General features: G+C 44.9%; 1 protein-coding gene across 22 annotated transcripts in view; it reads left to right on the top strand.

Moving 5' to 3' along the window:
• NCOR1 (nuclear receptor corepressor 1) overlaps nucleotides 1–24,333 on the top strand; it is a 163,792-nt gene that overhangs the window by 80,418 nt on the left and 59,041 nt on the right. For 13 of the 22 annotated variants that reach the window (XM_074342073.1, XM_074342074.1, XM_074342079.1 and 10 more), the window contains 10 exons: nucleotides 2,640–2,753; nucleotides 7,764–7,820; nucleotides 8,340–8,392; nucleotides 8,732–8,758; nucleotides 10,777–10,843; nucleotides 13,655–13,827; nucleotides 14,754–14,844; nucleotides 16,632–16,810; nucleotides 17,270–17,324; nucleotides 17,966–18,067. In XM_074342073.1, coding sequence (XP_074198174.1) covers nucleotides 2,640–2,753; nucleotides 7,764–7,820; nucleotides 8,340–8,392; nucleotides 8,732–8,758; nucleotides 10,777–10,843; nucleotides 13,655–13,827; nucleotides 14,754–14,844; nucleotides 16,632–16,810; nucleotides 17,270–17,324; nucleotides 17,966–18,067 — 918 coding nt within the window. Of the gene's footprint in view, nucleotides 1–2,639; nucleotides 2,754–3,992; nucleotides 4,070–7,763; nucleotides 7,821–8,339; nucleotides 8,393–8,731; nucleotides 8,759–10,776; nucleotides 10,844–13,654; nucleotides 13,828–14,753; nucleotides 14,845–16,631; nucleotides 16,811–17,269; nucleotides 17,325–17,965; nucleotides 18,068–24,333 lie in introns of those variants that run through there. The other 9 variants (XM_074342078.1, XM_074342077.1, XM_074342090.1 and 6 more) reach the window with 2 other exon arrangements.

Genomic DNA, 24,333 nt, shown 5'->3' with positions numbered 1-24,333 from the left:
TGTTTCAACTGCCAAAGACACTATTTTCTATGGTCAGGCTTCACTTAGGTTTACCCCCATCTGTGTCATCAGATTTGCCACCACTCCTGCTGCAGCACAGATCTTCTTCCATCTGGGGGAACGTGCCTCTTCCTGGAGACCATCCTTTAGAACTCCCTTCAGTGAGGCTCTGTTAGATGGGTTTTATGTTTGTTTTTTAAATGTCATCTTTTATTTATGCCAGTTACTGAACGGTGTTCTTGTTTGGAATGGGGTGATTTTCTCAGTATTCCCAGCGTGCTGTCTGCTGGCTGACGCCGCGGCCCTTAGGTCATTTGTGTTCTTTCTTGGAGGGTCTGCGTTTTCTCTTGGACTGTTCTCAGTGTCTCCCTCAGGGTGCTGCTGTTTTGACTGTGATGTGTTCAGGGCTGGGGTTTGTTTTGCTTGCTGGTTTTATGTCTGTCCAGGTGGAGGTTCATTGGGCTTCCTGAATGTCTTAGAGTTTTTCATCAGTTCTGGAAAATTCTAAGCTATTATCTTTTTTTTTTTTTTTTTTACAAAACCCTTTCCAACAGTTTCTCTGTTATCCCCTTCTGAAATTCCTGTTGGGTATGTTTTATCTTTCTTGTTTTCTCTGTCTCTCAATTGCTTTTCTTTTCCTTTTCCTTTTCCTTTTTTTGTTTTTGCTTCTTTGGGCTCCATTGTGGGCAGTTTCTTCATTTCTGTCAAATCTGCTGTCAAATATATTTTAAATTCGATAATTATGTTTTTATTGCTGGAATTTCTGTTTGGCTCATTTTAAAATCTGTTTTGTCATTTGAAAATATTCCCCTCTCACCTTTTTAAAAAAATATGGTGAGCCCTCTGTTATTTATTGAGTCACGTTAGATTTATAGTAACATGCCCGACAGTTCTTCTAAGCCTTAGTGGGTCTGATTCTGAGTTGGTCTTTTGCTTTTCTTTCGTGTCCTCATGGATACAACAGTAACAGCACTACTGGTGACACCAGGTGGATCACGGGGTTGTTGTGTAAGTTGAGATAATGAATATCTTATATAATATGTGGCGCATAGTAATTTTAACCCATTAAAATAATTAAAAATAATGAAATATATTGTGTGGACATTATGAGGTATACAGAAGCTGTAAATTTTACTGGGGAATGTAAAGACAGCTTGAGTAAGTAAAGAAGTATAGCTGAGCAGAAACACAGTATTAGTCATGTGCACTCATCTTATGTTAATTCATATGTTTTATACAATTTCAGTATAAATTCCAGCTAAATTTACTTTTAAAGTTTGCCAAAATTATTGTGAAGCTAGTAGAACAAACAAATAGGTGAAGGAAGTTTGTATTTGTTGTTTTTCGGTCTTAGCCTTTCTGTTACAGTGGTTTTGTCCCAGGGCTACTTACCTGCTGAGAACGCAACATGATTTCCTGAAGCTTACTCATTTCTTTCTCTGCGCCTGCGTGACAGGGATTCTAAAGGAAGGCTGTCTGAGCCGGGGACAGAGGGGCACGGTCGAAGAGCTCATTCGCATAAAGATGACCTCACAGCTCGAGCGTCTGTCCGTGGCTTGTATGGGTAGCAGGCTGCAGGAGCCCTTCCTGTTCCGAGTGGACGTGGTCCTCGGAGCTGCTTTCTTGGAGGATTTTGATCCTTTCACCTGGGTGTGGTCTGACTTACGTGACTAGGAGCCTGGACTGTCTTACTTGGGACTACAGATAATTTTTTCCACCAGGCCTTTGGTGGACTTCCATCTTTACCTGATAATGTCTTTCTTACCATCTTAGGCAGTGAATTTACACTGTGTCCATGCAGCTGTCTGTTGAGCGTTACTCAGTATCAAGCACTGGTTAGTGGCTGGAAGAACACTGAACTAAGCGAAGTCCCTGCTTGCTTCAGTAGTAACTGCAGGTGGTGTGTACTGAGTGCCCGTGGTGGCAACGTGCCTGACGCTGCTGGGTCACTTAATCTTCTCAGAAGGCTGTGTGGTGGGGGACTAATATCCCTGCTTGATATAGGAGGGGTTTATATCCTTGCTCGAGGCTGGGGTAAGGGCTAGAAAGGCTCCCCGGATCCCACCGCTTGCGAAGCACGACCCTAAGGCTAAAAACCCAGGCACAGTGATCAGATGGCTTTCTGCTTTGTGACTGCCCACACCAGTGGCCCACATTCTCTGGGCTTTGCCAGTGCCTCTTGGCTATAAAATCCAGGGTTTGGTGGGGGCCTGGGGTGGAGCTCGGAGCTGTGCTGAGTTAGGGAGTAACGTACCCCCAGAGTCTCCCCACCAGACACTAACACATGTTGTCCATCTGTAACACACAAAGGTGTTTTCCCAGTGCCACGGGACGGCCTTGCGATAGAGATACATGCTGTACATCATATGTTTAGTTTTTCTTATTTTTTTTTGCTTTAAATTGATTGGAGTTAAAATACACAAGGATTTATCAAAGGATGACTTATGTTGTCTAGTTATTAGTCAGAATCAATCTGATTGGGTTCCTTAGCACCCTTGCCCATTAGATTCTGGTAGATTAAGTGATGACCCTGTAGAACCAGTGCAGCTTTGCTCAGAGGCGTGTGTTATCTCTGGTGGTTAATTCCTGGTGGGGGTGACAGCAGCAGACGCCTGACTCCTCCTTTCTGGATCTCTTAGCAACAGCTTGAAGAAGAAGCCGCTAAACCTCCAGAGCCCGAGAAGCCCGTGTCCCCGCCTCCCGTGGAGCAGAAACACCGAAGCATTGTCCAGATTATTTACGATGAGAACCGGGTAAGTCCACGCCTTCCTTGACGGCGCAGGCCTTTGCAGCCACTCGTCTGTGCCTCAGTCCTATCTGTGTGCTCTGGGGTCGTGTTAACTGTGTTAGAGCCTGGTTTCTGTTGTAATTTCCTCATGTTCTTAAACTTAGACTGACTGAAGCGTGGTGTCTCTGTGGATTGAGGAAAAGGTGACAGTCGTGCCTTAAATTCTGTGTTTCGTTCACGTGTTGCATTGTACAGGCGTTATGAGCCACAGTGTGGTTTTGTCAGCTGAGTTTCCTCTTACATAGATGCTAGCAAGCACGTGTGCGGCACATGAATACTTTAGTAGGGCCGTTTCATGCTAAACACTCTTACTGTCCTGGTAGAGACAGGTCACTGGATGTGGAAATGGCTTGTTTCACCAGCTTCAGGACTGACGGCTGGGCTGTGGTTTGAATCTTAGTTCTAAGGTGCGAGACCGTTGACCTTTAGGTAGACTTTGCTTTTTTTAGGTTTGCTCACACAATTTCTTCTTTCATACTCATAATTGAAAGTGTCCACAGGTTTAGGAAAACTGGGCCTCGATTCTATGAGTAATTCTGTGATGTCGAGGATGGTTTTGGCCAGAATCCAGCCTAGGAACTAGCAGTTAAAGGGAAACTGATTCCACCTTAATATGAAAAACACTTTCCAACAGAGCTGCTTAGCAGTGGGCTTCCAGAAGCCCCCCGTTCAAGAAGGGATTGAGTGCTGTGAGTGCTGTGGAGGAGAGCAGACTTGTTCACCAAAGCTGATCGTACGGTAGGGGCTGGTGACTGCTGTTCCCATTCTTGTGCCTCGTGGTGAGTGGGTCACCAGCACCTGTGCCTCTGACACCGGCAGCCTGTGACTCTGTGAGCACAGATCCTAAAGGAATCTGGCCTTAAGAAAAGCAGCTGTGAGATAGTCATTAAATAAGCATTTATAGGCGTAATCTTGGACTTAGATACACATGTATGTGTGTACAGGCAGATAACGAAGTCATCAGATACGTGATACTTAGGATGATGGCAAGTGTCTTGGGGAGGCGGGAATGTGGGCAACTAACAGTTTCTCGGCTGCGTTCAAAATCACCGCAGTCTGTTGACTCGACAGAACAGTCTGCGTGCACAGGAGTCCGATGAGGGTGGAGTGGAGAGGGCCGCCTCAGGGTGCGCCTGGAGGGCGGTGACGTGGGGCCCTGCAGGGACGTGACCCAGGGTCAGCAGGTGCTCCCTTTTGTGAGAGAAGCCAGGAGCATGGAGTTCATATGAAATCTGCTTTCAAAAAATACACTGGAGAGGAACCAAACACTCCTGTGGGCTGGTGAGCTGCAGGCCAGTTGGTGGCCTCAGGGGTAAAGTAAACAGGGGTTAGAGCTGAGAACAATGGAAATGGAGCTTATAAAATAAAATACTGACTTCTTTCTTAATATGATGTACTTTCAAATAAATTGAATTTAATGATATTTATTAATTGATTGAATTTCTTACTAAGCCTTTTCTTACAAGCCTAATAAAGTGTTCCAGTACCAGTGAGTTCTCCGGTTGCCTGACTAGGATGTGAGGACTGAAAACTGTTGAGCAAGATATGGTAGAAAGTTCAGCTGTGTTTAATTTGTATATGTGTATATATATATATTTTCATTAGTTGGTGTGGTGCGTGTTTCCTCATGCCCATCAGCAAAGCCGAGAACCCCTTTCTGCCCTCTTCTTTCCGTTTTAGTGTTTACATGCTCAGTGTGCGCCACGTTTTGTGAAGAACGGGGGAACCAAGCTTGAGGTCTGCCTTGATGTTAGACTTACAGGGAGGGTTATCTTCAGCTCAGTAACCAGCAGTCATCTCTTAAAGATACTTTCTTTCCGTGCACGGGGTCATGTAGGTGGTAGATGGTAGCAGAGGCCCCCAGAGGGGCTTCCTCACCGCCCCTTCCACGCCCTCCCTCCTCCCCAGGCTGCCTTGCCGGGCCTTCCCTGCCTCTTCGGCTCTTTTCACGGATGGCTTTGCCTGCTTTGACGCCAGAGGCAAAGAGGTGGGTGGTGAGAGCACACCTCCCTCTTGCCCCCTGCAGCCGTGCTGGTTGGGGATGGAGCCCCCTGTGGCTTAAGAGGTGGGGGCCCTTGTCTTGTATGAGGCATCCTTCTTTTATTTAGAAAGTTAGTGGGAGGAAGAAAACTACCCAAATGTGACTGTGAATTTTAAAGTCGGCTTCCTGAGAGAAAAATTGCCTTGCTTCATATTCAAGCTTGCGGCTAAGATACATTTTAGTCTCTAAACAGACTCTTCTCCGGGACTGTCTTTAGCAGTTCAGTTTGCTCTCACCCTTCCCGGCTGTAGGTTCCAAAAGTATTTGTAAGTGCCCTAATTTCAGAATTATAATACATATAGAAAAGCGGGAGTGTGGAGTGTAGTTTTCAAAAATACCTCGTTTATATTTTGGTTGAATGATTTGTAAGTTAACGTGGCACCAGGAGAAGGAATGAAGGTGATAGGGGAGAGTGTACCTAGTGCTGGAACCATCTGGGCACCCAGGCCGCTGTCCTGGAGACTGCATCCCTCTCCGCCCCTCTGTAGGGTTAGTCAGTGCCGAGCGTGAGAGCTGCCTCCTAAGTGTTTCTCTCCTGACTGCTTCGTCCAGTGTTTATTTAGTGTATATTATGTGGAAAGGTTAGGTTGGGAGAGAGACTGTCTCGCCTCCTCCTTTGGCAGTAGCTTAATTTGAGCCCTCACCACTCGTGTAGATACTGAGTTTTCCTTCCTTCAGTCTTTTTTCTCTCTAACCTGTCCTTCGTATTTGGGTCCCCTTACATGATTCTCCAGATGGAACCTTTTGAGGAGTTCCCACTTTTACAGAATAGCCTGGCCTTCTTTATCAGCATTGACACGTCTGCCTGCCTAGCCCCTGCCCTGTTCCCCTTTCGCGGTGATGCCCTCCCAGAGCAGGGTGGGCCAGAGTGGGCCGTTCCCTGGAAGGCGGGGCTTTGGCCTGTGAGGCCCCTGCCTTCGGGCAGCCCCGGGGTCTGGCCTGTCTGGTCTGCTGAGAGCTCTGCTCCAGGGCGCAGCTCCAGGGTCGTCTTCTCGTTCCCCCGGAGGGATGTCTTACTCGTGGTTTCCTCGGTGTCTGTCCAGTGCCTGGCCCAGGGAACATATCAGCATATGTGTGAGGCATTAATTGCTTCTACTTACAGGCTTAGGATACAAATTATAATATGTAGGTGTAAAGATTTTAAATTAAATTTTTCTCTGCCAAACAATTGATAGGTTAATCCGCTCTTAGCAGTTAACCCAGTGTGAAGTCAGATATTTAATAAAACTTTGCAAAACTTAAATCTTGGGATCTGCAGACACCTTAAATACCAGCCTTTAAAATTATCCCTGAAAAGGTAAGTGCCTTTACATAATAGGATACTAGCAAATACTTGCAGTGATATAATTTCCCCCCTTGTCTCAGTGTTATTTGTGTACAGTTCCATTTAGCCTGCCTGTCCTTGGTGTAGGCCCTCCCTGTATAACGTGGAGTGGCTCGAAAGCACGTTCAAACACTGGTGAGTGTAGGTCGTCTACAGGGAATTAGTTGCAGGAGTTAGTTTTTTCCAAATTTATCATCTGTGATTATGTTATTTGTGTTATTTAATATATGCCTTAAAGCTAATATATTTGAATTTTCTGATAATTACATGTTGGCTTCTTGAGATTAGAACAGTTGATCTCAGCTGAAGTTTTGATTGTTGTAATTTGGGGGAGGAGTGGGTGCTGCTGGCATCCAGTGGGCTGAGAGGCCAGGAATTCTGACCTGCCTGCAGTGCACAGAACAGCCCCCATATCAAAGAAATGACTGGCCCAAGATGTTAGTAGTACCAGGATTGACAAGTCTGCCTTAAAACCATAGAAATAAAATTCACTATGCAAATTCAGTGGGTTTTTATAGTTTTGTATTTGAAATTTTTAAAATGTTTATTTCTCATCTTAATAACATTTTAAGTTTCCCGAAGTTTGGAACACGCATTACACTTCTTTGAGCTTCTTATGCTAGTTGAACATAGTGCTTTCCACATAACATATACTACGTAAATATTTGACCAGTTGTGATTGATAAAGTGTTTATTCTAAGGGAACATCTTTCTTTACACTTGGGGGATACTCACCGATTCCATTCTCACTTGTGTGTCACGTCCGAAGCCCGGGAGAGTCTCCCAGCCGCAGGTGCCCGGATGTGGGAGTCTCTGCAGCGGGCAGGGAGCCCTGGTCACAACGGGCATGTGCTGGGAGCACGGGGGATTTGAGATCCACCGACACGTCGCTGGGCGCGCAGTCCAGCTTGAACATCTTTACTGTCGAGTTTTGTTAAACTTTCATTTGTCTGTCAGAGCGAGATTTCTGTCAGATAGCACTTTGGTCTAGATTATTTTCCTTTTTGAAAAAGGGACGTAAAATACATAATTCGGCATTTACTTACTACTGAGCACTTTGAGTAATTCAGACTAGTTGTTTCCCCTGTGTGATTACTAAGGTTTTGTTATAATCAGAAAATACGCTTATTGCAAGCTTCTCTTCAAAGGGGTCAGTTTGGCTTACCACAGTGTGTGCTGGCAGCTTTATGGCATTTCATATTTTTAAGTTTTCATTAAAGAAAACTTGAAATTTCATTGAGAATGTTGGAGGGGTTCATTTCTAATACTGAATTGCTGCTTCCTCTCCCTGGAATCTTAATATGTTTGCTTTTAAGAACTTACCAGTTCTTTAGGTGTTGCTTTCAATAGAAATGTCAAGCTTTGACTGAATTTGGTGAGAGAGTTTTGAAGATAAAGTCAGAGTATTTTAGCCTGCTATGTGAGAGCACCGAATCCTAACCCCTAGGCCAGGAGGGAGCGACTGGCCTACTGTATGAAAGAAGATTTGGAAATAAGGATAAGTTTAACTAAATGTTAGTCTTTAGGTAAATATTATTAAATTGGTAATGATTTTTCATTTAGGTAACGTAATTTTTAATTATACAATATAATAATGTTTTTGTCTGTAGAAAAAAGCAGAAGAGGCTCATAAAATATTTGAAGGTCTTGGCCCAAAAGTTGAACTGGTAAGTAAGGAACACCTTTTTCATTTCTGGTGCTTCGTTTGTAGCAGTTTCTCCTGGGATAAGTGGGAATACAGCCTGTTGACTTTTGGACGAGAGAGAGGTAGCTGGGCAGGACCTCTGTGGTGAAGTTTAAAACAACGCGCACGGTTATAATACCTGGTGGTATGTCACCTGAGCAGCCTTTAATCACCGGGGTGGGAGGAGGAAGAGGTGGGCACAGAACAGAAAGTTCTTTGAATCAGACTGTTAGGACAGTAACGGTGTTTGATCCCCCTTTGCCTTTGAAATGTAAAAAATCCATGAATGAACATACTTATTTTGGGGGACAGTGAATCTGCGAACTTCCTTACACAGTGTCAGGAGACGGGGTGAGCAGAGTTATTCGGGGAACCCAGACGCCTGGAGTCTGTTGTGAAGACCCGTTAGTCCCTTGCCTAGGCTGCCGTTAGAGCAGAGACCGCTTGTTTCCGTCTCCATGTGTGCAGCATGTTACACATAAATGTTTGATTTCTTTTACAGCCACTCTATAACCAGCCATCAGACACCAAGGTGTACCATGAGAACATCAAGGCGTAAGTATTTGTCATCTTTGGAGTTCTTCAGTTAAAGACCATATATTCTGTAGAGAGACCATTTTTACGTTACCTGCTGACGTAGTATTATAATATAGCGTAGGTGTGTTTTAGATTCGTGTAATTTGCTGTCATTTTACTGTATGTTATCTTCCTCTGGCTTCTTGGGGGTTGGGGTAACAGCTTTGAGTTTCCGAGGCCAAAAAATGAAATAAATTATTGCATAAAACTAGCTGGTTTTATCATCTGCTAGTAAAAAAAAAAAAAGGTGATACTTAACATTGAAATGGCTTACCTTGAGGCTTGAATTTTTTGCCTCCTGTTTTGTCTTTTTTTCAGTGGAGTACCTGCAAGGCGCATGATGAAGTAAGATAATGAAGCTTTTTCATTTAAGACTAGTGATGACACCGTCCCCACCAAGCCACATCTGCCATTGCAAAGTAGAAGTGCCACGGATCACTTTATCATTATCCAAACCCTATTCTAGGGAAACCCCTTCCATGCCTCTTGCTAATGACGGTATTTGTAGACCCTGCTGCCGTTCCACGTCCTGGTGCCTCGGGAGCGCTCAGCCCCTCACGTGGGTGAGGGGCCGCTCCAGGTGTAGCTGGCTTAGCCTTGCTCATCCCAGACACCAGGCCTCTCTGGATGCACATTTTGGAATAAGAAAATAAGTGAAAAGAAAACCTAATTTCTTGATCTGATTGAAGTAAGAGAGGAAGCTAGATAGGTATTTTTTTTTTAATTATCATATTTTAAGAGAATTTTAGATGAACTATTCTTTGTAACAAAAATGTGATATTTCTACTTTATATGTTTTATTAAGTATAACCAGAACATTATAATTATTTATGAGTACAGTTACTGATGAGCACGTTGCTATTTATTTATATATTTTTTTCTTTTTTTTTTTTTTTCTTTTTTTTTGAATTTCTTCCTGAGTATGTGCAGTAGTTGACTACTTTGCAGAACTGGTGGCAAATATAATTTGCATGGTAGTATGCATGAAAAACATTGAAATTTGAATAATTTATCTCTTGTTGAGTAAGAGGTTCGTAGCAAAAGTCATATACTTAGAGTTTTCTGAGAGGTGCTGCTGTGGTCTTGACAACCCTCAGAAGTGGGTTAGGCAGAACTCGTATAAAATAGGCCTTGTTTTGGAACTGCTTAGCTGTTCTAACATTTTTATTTTTTAAAGAGAATAGCAGGTAAAATCTAGTTGGCTACTTTTAATTATTTTTTTTCACAAAGCTTCTGTTAACGTTTGTGTTCTGCCCTTTCCCCCATATGAGCTGCAGAGCAGCCCTGTCTGATTTATTTCATGTTGGCTGCATTGCCTACTGCACTCCTGAGATGGGGTTCTTCATTTAAATCCTTAGGAAACATGTTAAATTATACTTCCTGACTGTCACCTGCCTTTGAGTAGCGTGTGCTGACAGTGCGTGCACACGGAGTGTATGGTTGTGCCTCTTCCGCTGTCCGCCGCCTTGTGGAGACCATGTCCTCAGCTGCATGCATCCCCGAGTTGTTCAGTAGCTCTTCTCCCATCGCCGTCATTTGCTTTGTATGAAATAGCAAATGTGCCTTTTAATAATTCTCTTCATCTCTCGGCTGCTTTTCCATATAGCCAGCTCCTGACTGTCCATGCTTATTGAGTGGAGCCAGTGTCACTGTTAGTCCTGGGTGGCAGATAATGCAAAAAATTACTGCTACTTGCCCTGGCTTTTTATTTATATTTGAATAATCAGCTTGAAATCCTTTCTGGAAGTAGCTGGGGTCTAAGTATTTATATGTGAACCTGCATGTCTTGTTTCTGAGGGTTACAGAGCTTCATGTTTACAAAGTGAAACCGTTAACATTAGACGCAGGAGACGTCACCCTGTCCTGCCCCATTGCTGTCCGTCACTTCTCAGTGCGGGCTGTGTTGTTTCTGTGATGGAAGGAAACCTTCTGTGTAAGGCAGAGGTCGCGTCTCTCTGAGTTGGTACATTACTGAGGCAGGGAGGTGGCTTTAGTGGTTTTCCCTTCTCTTCTGCCTCCCTTCCTCCAGGAGTGTGCCGGGACGCTTACATCACCAGGGTGCTCAAGAATCAGTAGCCGTGTAGTTAGAACTCGAAAATAATATTTGCCTTATAACTGAATGTCATAATTGAAAATTAACTATTTTATAAAGTCTTGCTGTAGAATGGGAGGAATTTTAGTCATTTCTAATCACTGCAGCAGTCTTATCTTGCAGGGCGAAAACCTTAGAATTAGCTTTGATTGCATCATGTAATCTTACGTGATCTTTGCTTGTTTTTCAGTGTCTCTGAAAGTAAAAAAGTGAATGCATTATTAAATTATTCTTTTTCTTAATGTCATACAACCATATTTTTCTCTTCTAGAAACCAGGTGATGAGGAAAAAACTCATTTTATTTTTTAAAAGAAGAAATCATGCAAGAAAACAAAGGGTGAGGCCCTATCCTTGTTCCCTGAACTTTGTGCCGCTTCCCGTCCGGGCTTCTGCAGGCGTCCGCTCCCCCGGTGGTGGGGGCGGCTCCTGAGCGTGCTTAAGGGCAGGTCTGACTTAGAAAGTGACTCTAGATGTGACTTGAATATAAATCTCACGCTAGCAACGTTTTGATACCGTGATTCACACGTACTGTCATTATCAAGTTACTTTCTTTGGTCATCTGTGTGTAACATTTCCATCCAGCCAAAATAAAGAAAATGGTGAGTAGTTAAAAAAGCATGAAAGAGAAGTAGGATGATCTACCTTTAGTCTCTTAGCCCTCAAACAGATGTGGGTAAGTCATGGTCATGCTGGTGAGACATCTCTGTTCTTTATTATTAGAAACTGGGTCACCTAAAGTTCAGCTTTTTCAAATTCACAGTGTTTCTCATATTTATCATATGGCTTGCAGTCCAAAAGTTTTGTGGTTATAATCTTCATGAAAATTAAGTTACAGAAAATATAATGCTGGTATTCTTGTTCTCATAGTATGTTCATACTGATTTTAGACAAATGACTTATTTAAATTGTTGTCTAGTGAATAAATGATGTTGTTGTTTATTTTAATGGAGGTACTGGGGATTGAACCCAGGACCGTGTGCATGCTGAGCATGCGCTCTGCCACTGAGCTCTACCTCCCCCCACAGTGATGCTCTTTGATTCACATCAGAAATGAACTTTGTATCTTACGTGAAAGGACCTGACAGTTTAATGAATTGTAGAGCTCAGGGGTCAGCAGGTTTTATTTGATGCATAACTTCTAACATTCTGATTTGCCAGCCTAATGCTTCAGATAAATTTTTTAAAGAAATTTTATTTTTGAAAATTTATTTATGTATTTATTCTACAATATCATATTTTAAAAATTGAATAGTTGATGTACAGTATGACACATTACAGGTACACAGTATAGCGATTCACAAATGTTTAAAGGCCGTACTCCATTTATAGTGACTGTAAAACACTGGCCGCACCCCCCAGGCCGTACAGCCCACCCTTGCAGCTTATTTTATACCTGATGGTTTGCACCTCTTACTCCTCCCCCTCCGTCTTGCCCCTCCCCCTCCCCCTCCCCCTCCCCACTGGGAACACTAGTTCCTTCTCTACATCAGATACTTTAAGTTACTGGCCTTGACTTTTTTTTTTTTTTTTTTTTTTGGCCAAGAACATACAAATATTAAATAAGAAGTCAGCTAAGGTTTTTTTGTGTGTGTGGAAGGTGATAACAGGGTGATTTACGTACTTATTTTTTTAACGGAGGTACTGGGGATTGAACCCGGGACCTGGTGCTCTGCCACTGAGCTATACCCACCCCCCCCCCCAGCTTTTTTTCTCTATCCAGTAATTTTGTTGTAATTGTGGTGATTGCTAAATTTGCGATCTGGAGAGGCCAGCACTGAAGCGCAGACCGTGTCTTCACACTGCATGGTATTTAGTGTGAAGCTTACTTGCTCACTGACAGGCTTAATGATCATTTACTGGCTGTATCTTCTGTCCCACGTGTCATCCTACAACGGGAGCAGGAGGGCCACATGGCTTTAGCCCTTGGGGAGCCCAAGGTGTCACCAGGGCCACTGTGGCAGCAGGAGGTGACCGTGTTGTGGTCATGCGGTGGCACAGGGCAGCTGATGTAGACTGGAATCGTGAGGGGATGTGCCCCCAGAAAGCAGTGCTGTGGAGACGGAACGAGCAGAGGGAGCAGCTGAAGTGAAGGTCTGGGGCGAGGAGGGAGTGTGGCAGGTTCAGACGGAGCACTGGGCTGGCCGCTGCGGGAGGCTGGGGTCATGCGGGGACTCTGAGTGAGATCCTGAGGGCATCTGTTAAAAGTTTGAACTGAGGGGGTGAAGCACTCAGGTTTGTATTTTAAGACTTTGCATCTGGTCACAGCGCTCAGGAGGCGAGGGAGTCATGTAGGAGGCCGGAGTTGGCTCCAGATGAGGGATGTCGTTGGCCTGGACCGAGGGGGTGGCGGTAGAGCTGGAGAGAAGGTGCAGAGCCCAGAGGACAGGCAGGGAGGTGAGGAGGACCATGCTGTCCTCTGGTGCCACTTCCTTGAGATGGCAGTGGGAGCAGGTTTCCGTGGGTCCCTCACACACTTTGGGCTGTAGTGGAGGGTTCGAGTCGTTCTTTTCTTCTCTGTTTAGAAAATGAGGTCATACATTACTCATTTCTCTAAAAGCATGAATTCTTAATTTCACGCAGTTTACTGGATTTCTTTTTATCATAAAGTACAACCAATTCCTGCCTTTTCTGGACTGTCAAAAGTGTTCATTATATAACATTTTTATAATAAGAAAAAGCAAGTAACCCAAACTCCCAGCAGTGGAGGAGCGGGTTAAGTGTGCGTGTTTCCTCTGACAGACGGGAAAGGTAACAACAAAATGTTAATATCGTTGCCTTTGGGATTAGGAACTGTTTACATGTTTCTCTTTCTAATTTTCCGTCTTTGTTATAACGAAGGTGTAGTTTGTCATCAGGAAAGTAGTAACCGTAGCTGGCCACCTGCCAGCAGCGGCTCATCGTGCAGTTTGTAATTTGTATAGTCTTAAAGTTAACTTAAAAATGCAGCCGACATAGGTTCTGTGTTGATCTTGCATAGAAAATGTTCCCTTTCTCTCTCCTTTTTCAGATCAAGGACAGCTTTTTGTTCACAGTTATAGCCCGAGTGTACTTCTGACTTAGCCTTAAGAAGTAACATTGACTTTAAAATTAGGTTTGTCAGAATCACGGAGTTTAGTGTAATTATTAATTTGCTACGGGTATTTAATAGGAACAAAAAATCTGCCAGCGTTACGATCAGCTCATGGAGGCGTGGGAGAAGAAAGTGGACAGAATGGAAAATAACCCGCGGAGGAAAGCCAGAGAGAGCAAGACACGGGAGTACTACGAGAAGCAGTTCCCGGAGATCCGCAAGCAGCGGGAGCAGCAGGAGCGGTTTCAGCGGTAAGCGGGGCGGTGCCGCGCGCCTCGCCGTGTCCCTTTCAGTCCTGCTTCCAGTCTTTCTCAGCGTTTACCGTTTCTGGAATCTAATTATTAAGACAGTTCATGAGGAACTTTTATTGTGAACATAAAACTTAATTATCCGCTAGCAAAGTTCATGTCTTGGTGAGTTTAGTTTTAACTTTTTATATTTGGTCATGCTGTTTAATCCAAATTTAAGTGAGTATTTTCAAATTAATTCTTCAGTTCTTGAAAATGCCCATTCATTGGGAAATGACGGTTAATAAGAATAGACTTGGGTATTTCACAGTTCCTCGTTAACCTCCCAGCATAATCAGAAGTATTAAACTGCTTGTTAATTCAGAAGTGCTTTGATGTGGGTGCATAGTTTCTGACTGGTTCTTGCTTTCAGAGAACCACGTGTGTGCAGTGGCGGAGCCCGCGCTTCCCTCTTCACTGCCTCATGTAAATGAGCGGTGCAGTCAGTCCCCTCTAGGGACAGTGGAGGTTTTGTGAGGGAGGGTGACTGTGTCTTTCTCCCTCCCTTTGAACATGTTCTGTGTGTCTCTCTAAGTCTGCTTTTCTGTTCTCTGGAAGGCAGACAGAAGACTGCTATTTGAAATGGAAATGACACCTGTAACTGTGGTCTACCGAAAGTCTCCCATGAATAATAGTTCTGCCATTTGCACTTGAACATGGAACCCTCGAATCTTAATCTCAGCATTTGAGTTGTTACTAATTGTGCAGGTAGATGGCCAGAACATGGCTCAAAGGGGGTTACTCACTAGCACTTGAGGTTTCTTCTCTGGCTTCCAGTTGGGTAGAAAAAGTCCCGTCCTGAAAAGGAATCAATGTGAAAGTAATGTGACTGGTATGTCTTCTTTGTAAAAGGCCCTTAAATATATCTGTGATCTCCCCCTCACATTTAGAGTTGGGCAGAGGGGAGCTGGCCTTTCAGCCACCATCGCTAGGAGTGAACATGAGATTTCTGAGATCATTGATGGGCTCTCTGAACAGGAGGTAAGACAGTTCATCGATTATAATTCAAGTTAATTCATTGATTATTGAGACATTTTAGCCTCACACTGCATGAACTAAGAGTTTATTTGTATATAAATGAGGGAACGTTAATGGAGTTTGGATTGTCCCAGAGTTTGTGACTAGTCATTAAAGGTTTTAAACAAGGCAGCCGTGTCATCTTGTTGGCATTTTACAAAGATGACCTTGGCGGCAGGGAGGCCTGGAAAGAGGTAAGGAGGCTGTTAGGGTAAAAGCAAGGACCTGAGTCAGGGCAGCTGTGGTAGAGGTGGCCGGGAGGGGGCCGACAGCAGGGAGAATGGACGGACAAGGGTGGGGGCGAGAAGGACGTGGACAGTGGCTGCCTAGTTTCGGGGTCTGAGGACTGAGCTGGTGGTGCTGTTTCCTAAAATAGCAAAGGAGTGTGTGTCTTGTAGGTGTTGGCACGTTGTGAACCTGAGGTTCTGGGGAGTGTCCGGAGGGGGTCTCTGGCCAGCTGAGCTGGGGGAGAGCCTGGGGGAGAGGAGTGGTAGGATGCCAGTGAATCAGCGCTGCGTAGGAGCAGATGTCAGGTCCTAGCATGGAGTCTTCCAGGCTGTGTTCACACTAGCTCTGAAGGTCGGTCCAAAAGCCACCTACTATCTGTTGAGTTTTGCTAGTTTTGATTTTATAATACGGCTTTTTTAAAACCTCATCTCTAAATTCTGAAAGCCATGCTTATTTAATAGTCAAAGACACTACTTATTGCTGTATGTTTCAAAATTTGTGGCGATAGCCTTCGCAGTGATGACTAAGTCTGTGCCAAATTTCTTGGCCATTTTTGGACCGATTCTCTAGGGGTTATCTGTAAGCACCCAAAACTGGTGACAGTGGAGGTGATTTCAAGCTGATGGGTCTGCCCCAAACCACACTTTGGTGTTCAGACCGGTTGAGTGTCCCCTGTGAAATTAGAGCCTTTGTAAGGACTTGACTTTGACAGTGTCCACTTCTGTGAGGGAAGTTTCAGGGAAGAACCTCGCCTTGTACTGGGGTCAGTACTTACAATTTTGGTAAAAGTTTTCTCATGGAAGTTTGTGCTTATAAGCTTACTGAATTAAACTTTGGGGAAAAATTATAAAAATAAAAGTTTTTGTTGAAATTCTAAGAATAATAGTCTTGAATTTTCAATGGAAGGATTGCGTAAGATTAGCAGGAGGCGTTTAATGCTTCGGTAAGTTTAATTTAAAATCAGTGACCTTAAAGTTTGGGTGTCTGCTTAGTTTTCCGTTTGTTGTTCTCTAAAATGACGTTGAGACTTGCTCAAATGAGTAAGCGTTAGTGAATGCTTCACGGTTGTCACTTCAGTGACTGACATTACGTGTCCTTTAGGTCTAGAATCTATTAACTGAAGTATCAGCTTCACTTAAGGAAAGACCTCTTCTCAAATTGTAGTAGTGGATTATAAAAAAAGAAGTGTGCACTCTGCCTCTGCTGTTCCAATGAGTATTTACTAGATATGTGTGTAATTGCTGTATGTTAGGTGTTATGGTACCACTGCTCTTGTTTGTTTGTTTGTTTGGTGTAGGGAGGTAATTAGATTTATTTATTCTTAGAGAATTTTCTGGGGATTGAACCCAGGATCTCAGGCATGCTAAGCACGCACTTTACCAATTGAGCTATACCCTCCCCTCTATGCTACCACTGCTCTTGTCGTTAAACTACATACCTGGTGTTTTTGTGTGGATTTCTTTACATTTTATTCTGTGTAAATTGCATTTCCTTCTTTTTTTTTTTTTTTTTTTTTTTTGCAGAATAATGAGAAACAAATGCGACAGCTCTCTGTGATCCCCCCTATGATGTTTGATGCAGAACAAAGACGGGTCAAGTTCATCAACATGAATGGGCTGATGGAAGATCCTATGAAGGTTTACAAAGACAGGCAATTCATGAATGTTTGGACTGACCACGAGAAGGAGATCTTTAAGGACAAGTAATTTGAATTTTAAGTTATTCTCTAATAAAAGCTTACGAAAGTTAGTAAAAGGTATTAGCATTTACTTGTAAGTTGAATTGTTTCCGCCAAAACTTGGCCCTGTTTGGCGTTTGAATGGACCCTGTGGAAAGCAGAGGGGATGGATTCGATCTGATCTTCCCATACGTTTATAGGTGGGGACATAGGTAACAGGTAGGAGTGGGCTTACGGAGTTATTTTAAGAGTGGCATCCAAACTTGGGTGGCATCTGAGTCACCCGGGGAGCGTTTCTGTGCCCTGCCACAGACCAGTCCAGCTGTTTCAGGCAGACAGTTCCCAGAAGCCTGCCCTCTGAAAGGGCACTGAGGGCGTTTAGGAGTCACTAGGAAGTAGTCTGCATAACATTTCTGTTCCCAAGTGTGTTTCCCCCTCTTTTTAAGCGGCTAAATGTTTGTGTGTTGTTTTTCTTTTACTCAGGTTTATCCAGCATCCAAAAAACTTTGGACTAATTGCATCTTACTTGGAAAGGAAGGTAAGAAATGAATGTTGACAAGTTTGTGATGGTTGCTGCTTTGGAACTTTTGTGTTCTGATGCGCAGAAGTAATTAGATAGAACTGATTTTTGCAGAGGGCTTGATACAGAAAAGAATCTCACATGCATAGTTCAGTGATGTTTACAATTAGACGATGACAGATTCTAAGCAGACACATTTTCATGGTTAACAAAAAATGACCTGATACTATATTTCCATAAAAACACAGAGATTACAGTGCTTTTTGAACCTCATTAAATTTCTAATTAAAATTTCAGAGTCCTGATTTTCCTTGAATTTTTTCCACAGTAGATTGGACGTAGTGTTTTTGAGCAAAATATTTAAAGAGACATTTTGAATGTTTACATATGTGCAAGAAGAAAGATAATTTAGATACTGGCTAATAAAGTGCTTGTATGTTCTAATAGTTCCTGGTATCTTTTCCATAATTTGTATGAAGACAGCTGTAACTGTCCATTAAAATAGTAGATACAGTATATATATTTTTGGAGCCTAGTTATGCTTTGTGTGTTTTTCTTCAAGTTATACTTCCAGGATACTGGAGATTTTCCTCGAAAGCGATACTTGATTTTTAAAAAATTTTATTTTGTTGGATCCTCAAAAAGAATTTTTTTTGTAGAGTGTTCCTGATTGTGTTTTGTATTACTACTTAACCAAGAAAAATGAGAATTATAAAGCCCTAGTAAGAAGAAACTATGGAAAACGCCGAGGAAGAAACCAGGTGTGTTTCATTGTTACGTGGAAGCTACTTCAGGACTGATGGAAATAGGAGCATGAAAAATGTTATCACAGGAGACTTGCATGTCATAATTGCACTTGAGGGATTGACGTTTCTGTTAAGTTCATTAGGATGTTATGACCATGTTTTTCATTATTTTGAAGTAAATACATATTTAATGTGTTATATTTTCTATTTTGAATTATTTTAAGTTTCTAGCATAGTAAAACTGATAAGGAAAGTTTGATATGTCCATGCTATTGAAATTGCATATGTCAGAGTTAACACTAGTAATGTAATTAAATATGGGAACATGACACCTTATGTGCTACACCGTCTTCACCCGGTGTTTCGTCTGAGGAGAGGCAGGTGGGGCAAGGAGAGAAGTACCGCCTGGTGCTGGCAGCAGGGGTTGTTCAGCCAGATACCTGGCACCTGGTTTTATTTCAGATTAACTTCTCTTCTGGGGTTTAGGTAGTTTAAGTGTTACAAAGCACTGACCTAAAAAGATGGTTTTCAATACAGTGTAGTATATGTTTCCACACGTGCGTGCAGTTCAGTATCAGTACTTTAAAGACTGCTCTGCCCCCCCCCCCCATGGCTGGCCAGCCGCCTGGCGGCCACTCTTGGGGACTAAGGGAGCGAGGGGCTCGGGAGTGTAGGGCCGGAGGGGTCCCTCCTCCATCAGGGCTGCCCCCCACAGAAGGACAGGGAGGCTGAGGAGGGGAGCGCGCGGGGAGCAGGAGCAGTGCCGGGGACATGGGGACCCGCGGGGAGGGCGCGCCTCCCCCTGCAGGGCCGGGCTGCTCTGTGCCCTCGGGGGCCCTGGAGTCCGGGGCCTGCAGCCAGAGATGGTTTAAACAAGTTTCAGCTACTGATTTTTAACAATGGCTTTCTTCCTTATTACAAACTAGTATTTATAATGTTTATTTTTAGAAATTGTATGTATCACCATCAATGTTTTCAGTCCCAGATAACGAACATCAGGAGACAGTTTGATATTTATCATGCTTCCCCTTTGCCGGTTAGCAGTGTGTTGCTTGTGATGATGGAGGAGAAAGTTCGAGCAGGAAGTTCTGTGGGACAGCGAGTGTCTCTGTTATGGTGAAACTTTGGTTTTCTCTCCTGTCCTTGCCAGGGCACTGTCTCACCCCCTCTGTGGGCACCTGTCCTGTGGAGCCCCCCCCACCCCCCACCGTGGTGCTTTCTTCTCACGTCCTGTCCTGTGTGCCCGCCCCTTCTCTCCTGCAGAACTTAGGTCGTCCTTGTGCGCCCTCACGCTGACCTAAGCCTTAGGATGCTTGCCCCCAGGTGGGCTCGGTTCTGCCCTGGGCAGCCGTTCCAGCCGGCTAGTCCTGTTCACATTAGCTTTTAAGGGATTACCTTGATTTTTCCTTGACTTTTAAATTTCTCTGGTGGTTTTACTGGGAGTTTGGGAGAGGAGGGAGTTAAAGGGTGGACTTAAACTACCATTCCAGACCAAAAGAATCTTACCTCTGTTTCTTCATTGCTTGTGTCGAGACAGAGGGACAGTTCTTCAGGAGTCAGGTGGTGGTCGTTTCTGGGCGCTCTCCTGTGGCACTGAGTGACCGGAGCCCATGCTGGGTGAGCGCAGCAGCCATGAGGCCTGGGAGCAGAAGAGTAGCACCAGTTCCCAGCTGGGACAGGCTCCTTCCAGCTGCTCCATTGACACTAGACTGTAAGGGAGGTGAGGGAAGGCTCAGGGAGGCCAGTGGGGGTTCGTTTCATGATTTCAGGGGCTTGGACTAGACTGTGGTGGGCTGGGGAGAACTGGTCAGTGTCTGGGCATGTGTTTGGAGGTGAGGCCAGCAGGTTTTGCTGACAGTTAGCAGAGACAAGCCAAGTCTCGGCTTGTGGAGTTGCTGTGATGGGTGTGGCTGAGGGAAGAGAGGAGCTGGTCTGGGGGGAGATCGGCCCTTGCTGAACTTAAGTGCCTGTTGCACCCGTCCATGCGGGGGTGTAAAGTAGGCAGTTCGATACAGGAGTCTCTGGTGCAGGAGGAAGATTTGGCTGGAAATAGAGAATTGGCTGTATAGAAAAAAATTTAGAAAGACTTTTTTTAAAAAAAGCATATTTACAAGTTAAGAATTCTTCAGTCAGCGTTTTACCCTGGCGGATACGGAAACCCACTGACCTGAACCTGCTTTGCCGCTCCATTATCCAGTCAGGTCTGAGTCAGCAGGGACCCTCCCCCCCCCCAACCCCGGCGCCAGGGGAGCAGATTTACCCCCGGCTGTAGGCCTGCGCTCCGCCGAGGTTGTGCTCTGTCCTTACGTTTGTGTTTGATTGCGTCTCCCCCCACCCCCCTTCCCCACTCCCAGCCTCTCTCCTGTAGGAAGGAATTTTTATTTAGCAGGTGAATACGTAGTGTGCTGTTGGCTGAGAGATTCCACATCTGTGAGGTTGGATTTTTCACCTGCTCTTGCCTTAGGGAACCTTGCATATCATTTACTCAGAAACTGAGCTTTACTTTTAGGATCATAGGGAAATGAGAGATAATCATACTTCTGTTACAGCTGTCTTCCAAGATGATTGTTGGCAAAAGCTTTAACTCTTCTCTCAAAATTCTGTTAGCTGCTGCCCAAACCATGTTTACCGTTGGCATTATTGGCCGCCTGTGACGGGGCTGAGTGGGGTTCTTCATCAGTTTTAGTTGAAGCAGCGAATGCGTATCAGAGGTTGAGGGTCAAAAGCCACTCTTCAGTGTTAGTATTTGGCATCCAGAAATAGAAATAACATGCCAAGTGGTAATTTGATTCTATGTATAACATTTTTGTTACAAGAATTCTGTCTTACTTTCCAGCATAAACTCCCATCTGATAAGTCTGTCCCTATGCAGATAAAATGACTGTGGTCCCTGCTAGTGACCTGCACTAAAGCAAGTCATTGTTAGAAACCGCAGTCTTCATTTCCAGATACTTGATTACTTTCCCCGAGAATTTATACTCCTCCATGCTGCCAACGTCTTACCTGTTAAGTATGCTGGCATGTTTTTAGTCCCCAGCGGGGTCCAGAATGCACAAGCTTACGTAAATGGAGCAGTTGTTGAAGTTGGACAACTCTCTGACTAAACCGTTGGCTCTACACGGGTTAGAAAGGATGATTTAGAGAGGTTGCACAGCTGGGGAAAGCTGTAGACGCCCAGAGGCCGTGTGTGTCTGTGGCAGCCTGGACGTGCCCCTTCATGTGGTGGGCCTTGGCCTCCACCCTGCGCGAGCGGGAGCAGCGACATGCCGCGGGCCATGGCAGCGTGAGTGCGCACGAGTGTGTGCGCGCACAGCCGGGGGGTGGGGTATGGCCGCTGCCTCCCGCCTTCCACCAGGAGGGGTTTTTGGTGATTGACAGCTTTCACTCTTGGGGAAAGTAGTCTCAAATTCAGGTGGTTTAAAGGCATTAGTTATTAATATGTTTTGATAAGATTGGCATAAGATGTTTTCTGTTTACTGCCTGAAGTGCCGTTAACAAAAGCACTCGGTGGCTGAAGTAGCCCTTCATCCTTTCTGTCTCGCGTGCGTGGTTAACCAGCTACTTGTTCTTAAATTTAATCTTTCCATTTCTTGGCAACTTCATTGTCTGCTGAGTGGAAATTCGTTTATCCGCTTTCCGAAGACTTGAGCACTTTAGCGAATAGAAGCAGAATGTGTGAATGTTAGGTGCCCAGTGGGACACAGTGGCAGTACATCGCAGCATAGACTGCTGTTTGCTCTTGCTCTAGAGGGCCCTGCCGCAACTGATCTCATTCTCCGTTTACCGTCATGAAATGCGTGTAACTTGCACTTTTTTAGTTGGAATTTTCATTTTGCTTTATAATATGCCCTGGCATTCATAGTGAATAGCTTATTGTTTAACAGAAATGTTTCTTATTAGAAGAGCCTCCCTAACAGAATGAAACTTTCTTTATTGACTATTAAGTGTTGGGCTTAAGGAGGGAGAGACCTGGATAGGAAGCTATTGGGAGCGCCTGTGTCTCTTAGGGGGCCCTTAAAGAGTTTCCTTTTGAAACCACGGGCTTCTGCCCTAGCCAGCCTGCTGACAGGGCTGAGGGACATGGGCTGTAGCCCCTGTCCTGGACCACAGGGACCCCGGACCACGGGGATCAGCACTTTTCCTCAGAGGTGTGCCTGAAACAGCAGCAGTTCCCACCACTGCTTGTTAAACCCAGAGGCTGTTCCTTCCTCTGCTCAGTGTCAGCGGCAGGCATCACTGTGGGTCCTGGTGTGCGCCTGCCCCGGTGGGTGCTCCCTGGCCCCCGCTCCCTTGCACCCCCTTCCACTCACTGCTGCAGGTGGTGCCTGGCTGAGCGAAGGGCTCTGTCTAGAGGCGTCACTCCCTTCTCTAGGCCCTGTCCAACTGCTTCTCCACTTTCTCCAGGTTATTTCCTCTCTCTGCAGAGCTGGGAGCTGTGTTTCAGAGGGGGCCCTGCCCTCTCCCTCCCCTGGACTGGTGAAGCCACTGCTCCAGCTGCCTCTCAGTCCCAGCCCCACGGAAGGGGGAGGACGGTCTGCTTGGCTGGCTTCAAGCAGCCGGGAATGTGAGGGTGGCTTACGTTCTTCCAAACCTTGATTGGCATTAGAAGCAGAGAGGTGTTGGGGGATAGAATTATACGTACTGCCCAAGTCTAAGGGACTCCTCATCTCTGGCTGAATTGACACCTCGCCGCCATTTCCTGGGGGCTATGAACTGTTCTCTGGTTAAGCCCGCTTGCTAGGCAGAGGGCAGAGTGTGTCATTGGTCGTCCACCTTGTTGGCTCAGTGACAGATGGTGGGGGCGAAACAGGTCTGGTGACCACTGTGCTGTGTGCTGGGCAGTCAGAGATGAAGAAAACATTGCTACGTGTGAAGCGGAGCATGGTTGGAGAGTGCAAGTTGGAAGCCTTCCTGATTTCTTAGTTTTCTCTGGCGGTAACATGTGCTGATGAGAGAAAGAAGCTGGCCGGTAGCCAGGGCGAGACGCTGGGAGGGTCAGGTGAGGCGGGTGAGTGGATCTTGGTATTGAAACAATTTAGCAAAGGGTGGACTGAAGTGGTGGCTGTAGTTCTTTACAGACTCTGAGAATCTCCTAGAATAAAGGGATCAGAGGTTGCGAAGACAAAAAGCAGGCTTGGCCACAGTGGAAATGAAGGGTGAGTGGGACGTGAGTGGTGGTGGGTGGGAGACTGTGGATCTTGGCGGTGAGGCCACACCCACTGATGGAGGTGGTGCCCTGTGGGGCGTAGTGGGCGTGGACCAGTGTTGGTAGAAAAGGCGCCGATGGGCGTAATGAGCCTCGTGATCAAGTTGTCCTTGTGCTCCCGGGAGTCTTCCAAAAGTCAGTCCATGCGCCAGGGGGGCAGAAAGGCATTGCAGGGAGGTTTGTGAGAGTTGTGGAAGGAAGTACTTGTAAAACGCTGCAGCTCATCAGTGTTCAGAAGCGGCGTAGGGAGCAGGGAGGGTGCGGATTCCTCTTCCTTGCACCGGGGCCAGCAGGCGGTGGAAGGTGGGGCCTCTTGGGGAGGCCAGGAAGGCCTCTGTTACTTTGCAGAAGCAGCTAGATTTTAGTCTGGGTAAGTGAGTGAAAGACTTTGAGATGCTATGAAGAATCAGGAAGTTTTGCTTTGTTGGGGGTTGGGAGGAGGTGCACATGGGCCGGCCGGCCGTGCGTGTCCTGATGAGTGCGTTTCAGTCCTGTTCGGTCAGACGGTCTTGATTTCTTAATTAAACAAAAATGGTAATTCTCAACACAAACTTAATTTCACTTTTATCTTTTAGAGTCATAGTTTTTTCAAATGAGACTCAAAGATAAGGAGTCCACAATTTCAGTGTCTTCTGGTCTGTCTGTACACATATTGACAGTTACACAGTTGTTAACAGCTTAGACATACTTGAGTGTTTTACTTTTTGCTTTATGTTATTCTTAGTATTTTTCCAAATTGCTTTGGTCTTGATAATGACCACAGCCATCTATTATTCCATTAAATGAATGTTCCCCTAAAGGAGTAAAAGCATGCAGATGTTTCTTGTGGTATTACCCACATTGAGGGAAAAATTGCGAACATAGTAAGTGTCTAACACTAGTAGGGGATGGTTTGATAAATTAGAGTTTATCAGATTTCAAGCTAGAATTGAAATGCTTGAGTGACAGATTAGATGTGGGAATTACGAAAAGACAGTACCATCCTTAGATTTCTAAGTGCAGTCTTAACATTTCACTCCCATGGTGGGTCCAGGCACTGTGAGTGTACGTGTGTGGCCTTTTATGCAATACATAT

The sequence above is a fragment of the Camelus bactrianus genome, chromosome 16, assembly GCF_048773025.1.
Source record: "Camelus bactrianus isolate YW-2024 breed Bactrian camel chromosome 16, ASM4877302v1, whole genome shotgun sequence".
NCBI classification, from domain to species: domain Eukaryota; kingdom Metazoa; phylum Chordata; class Mammalia; order Artiodactyla; family Camelidae; genus Camelus; species Camelus bactrianus.
This window is presented reverse-complemented; position numbering and strand designations above follow the sequence as displayed.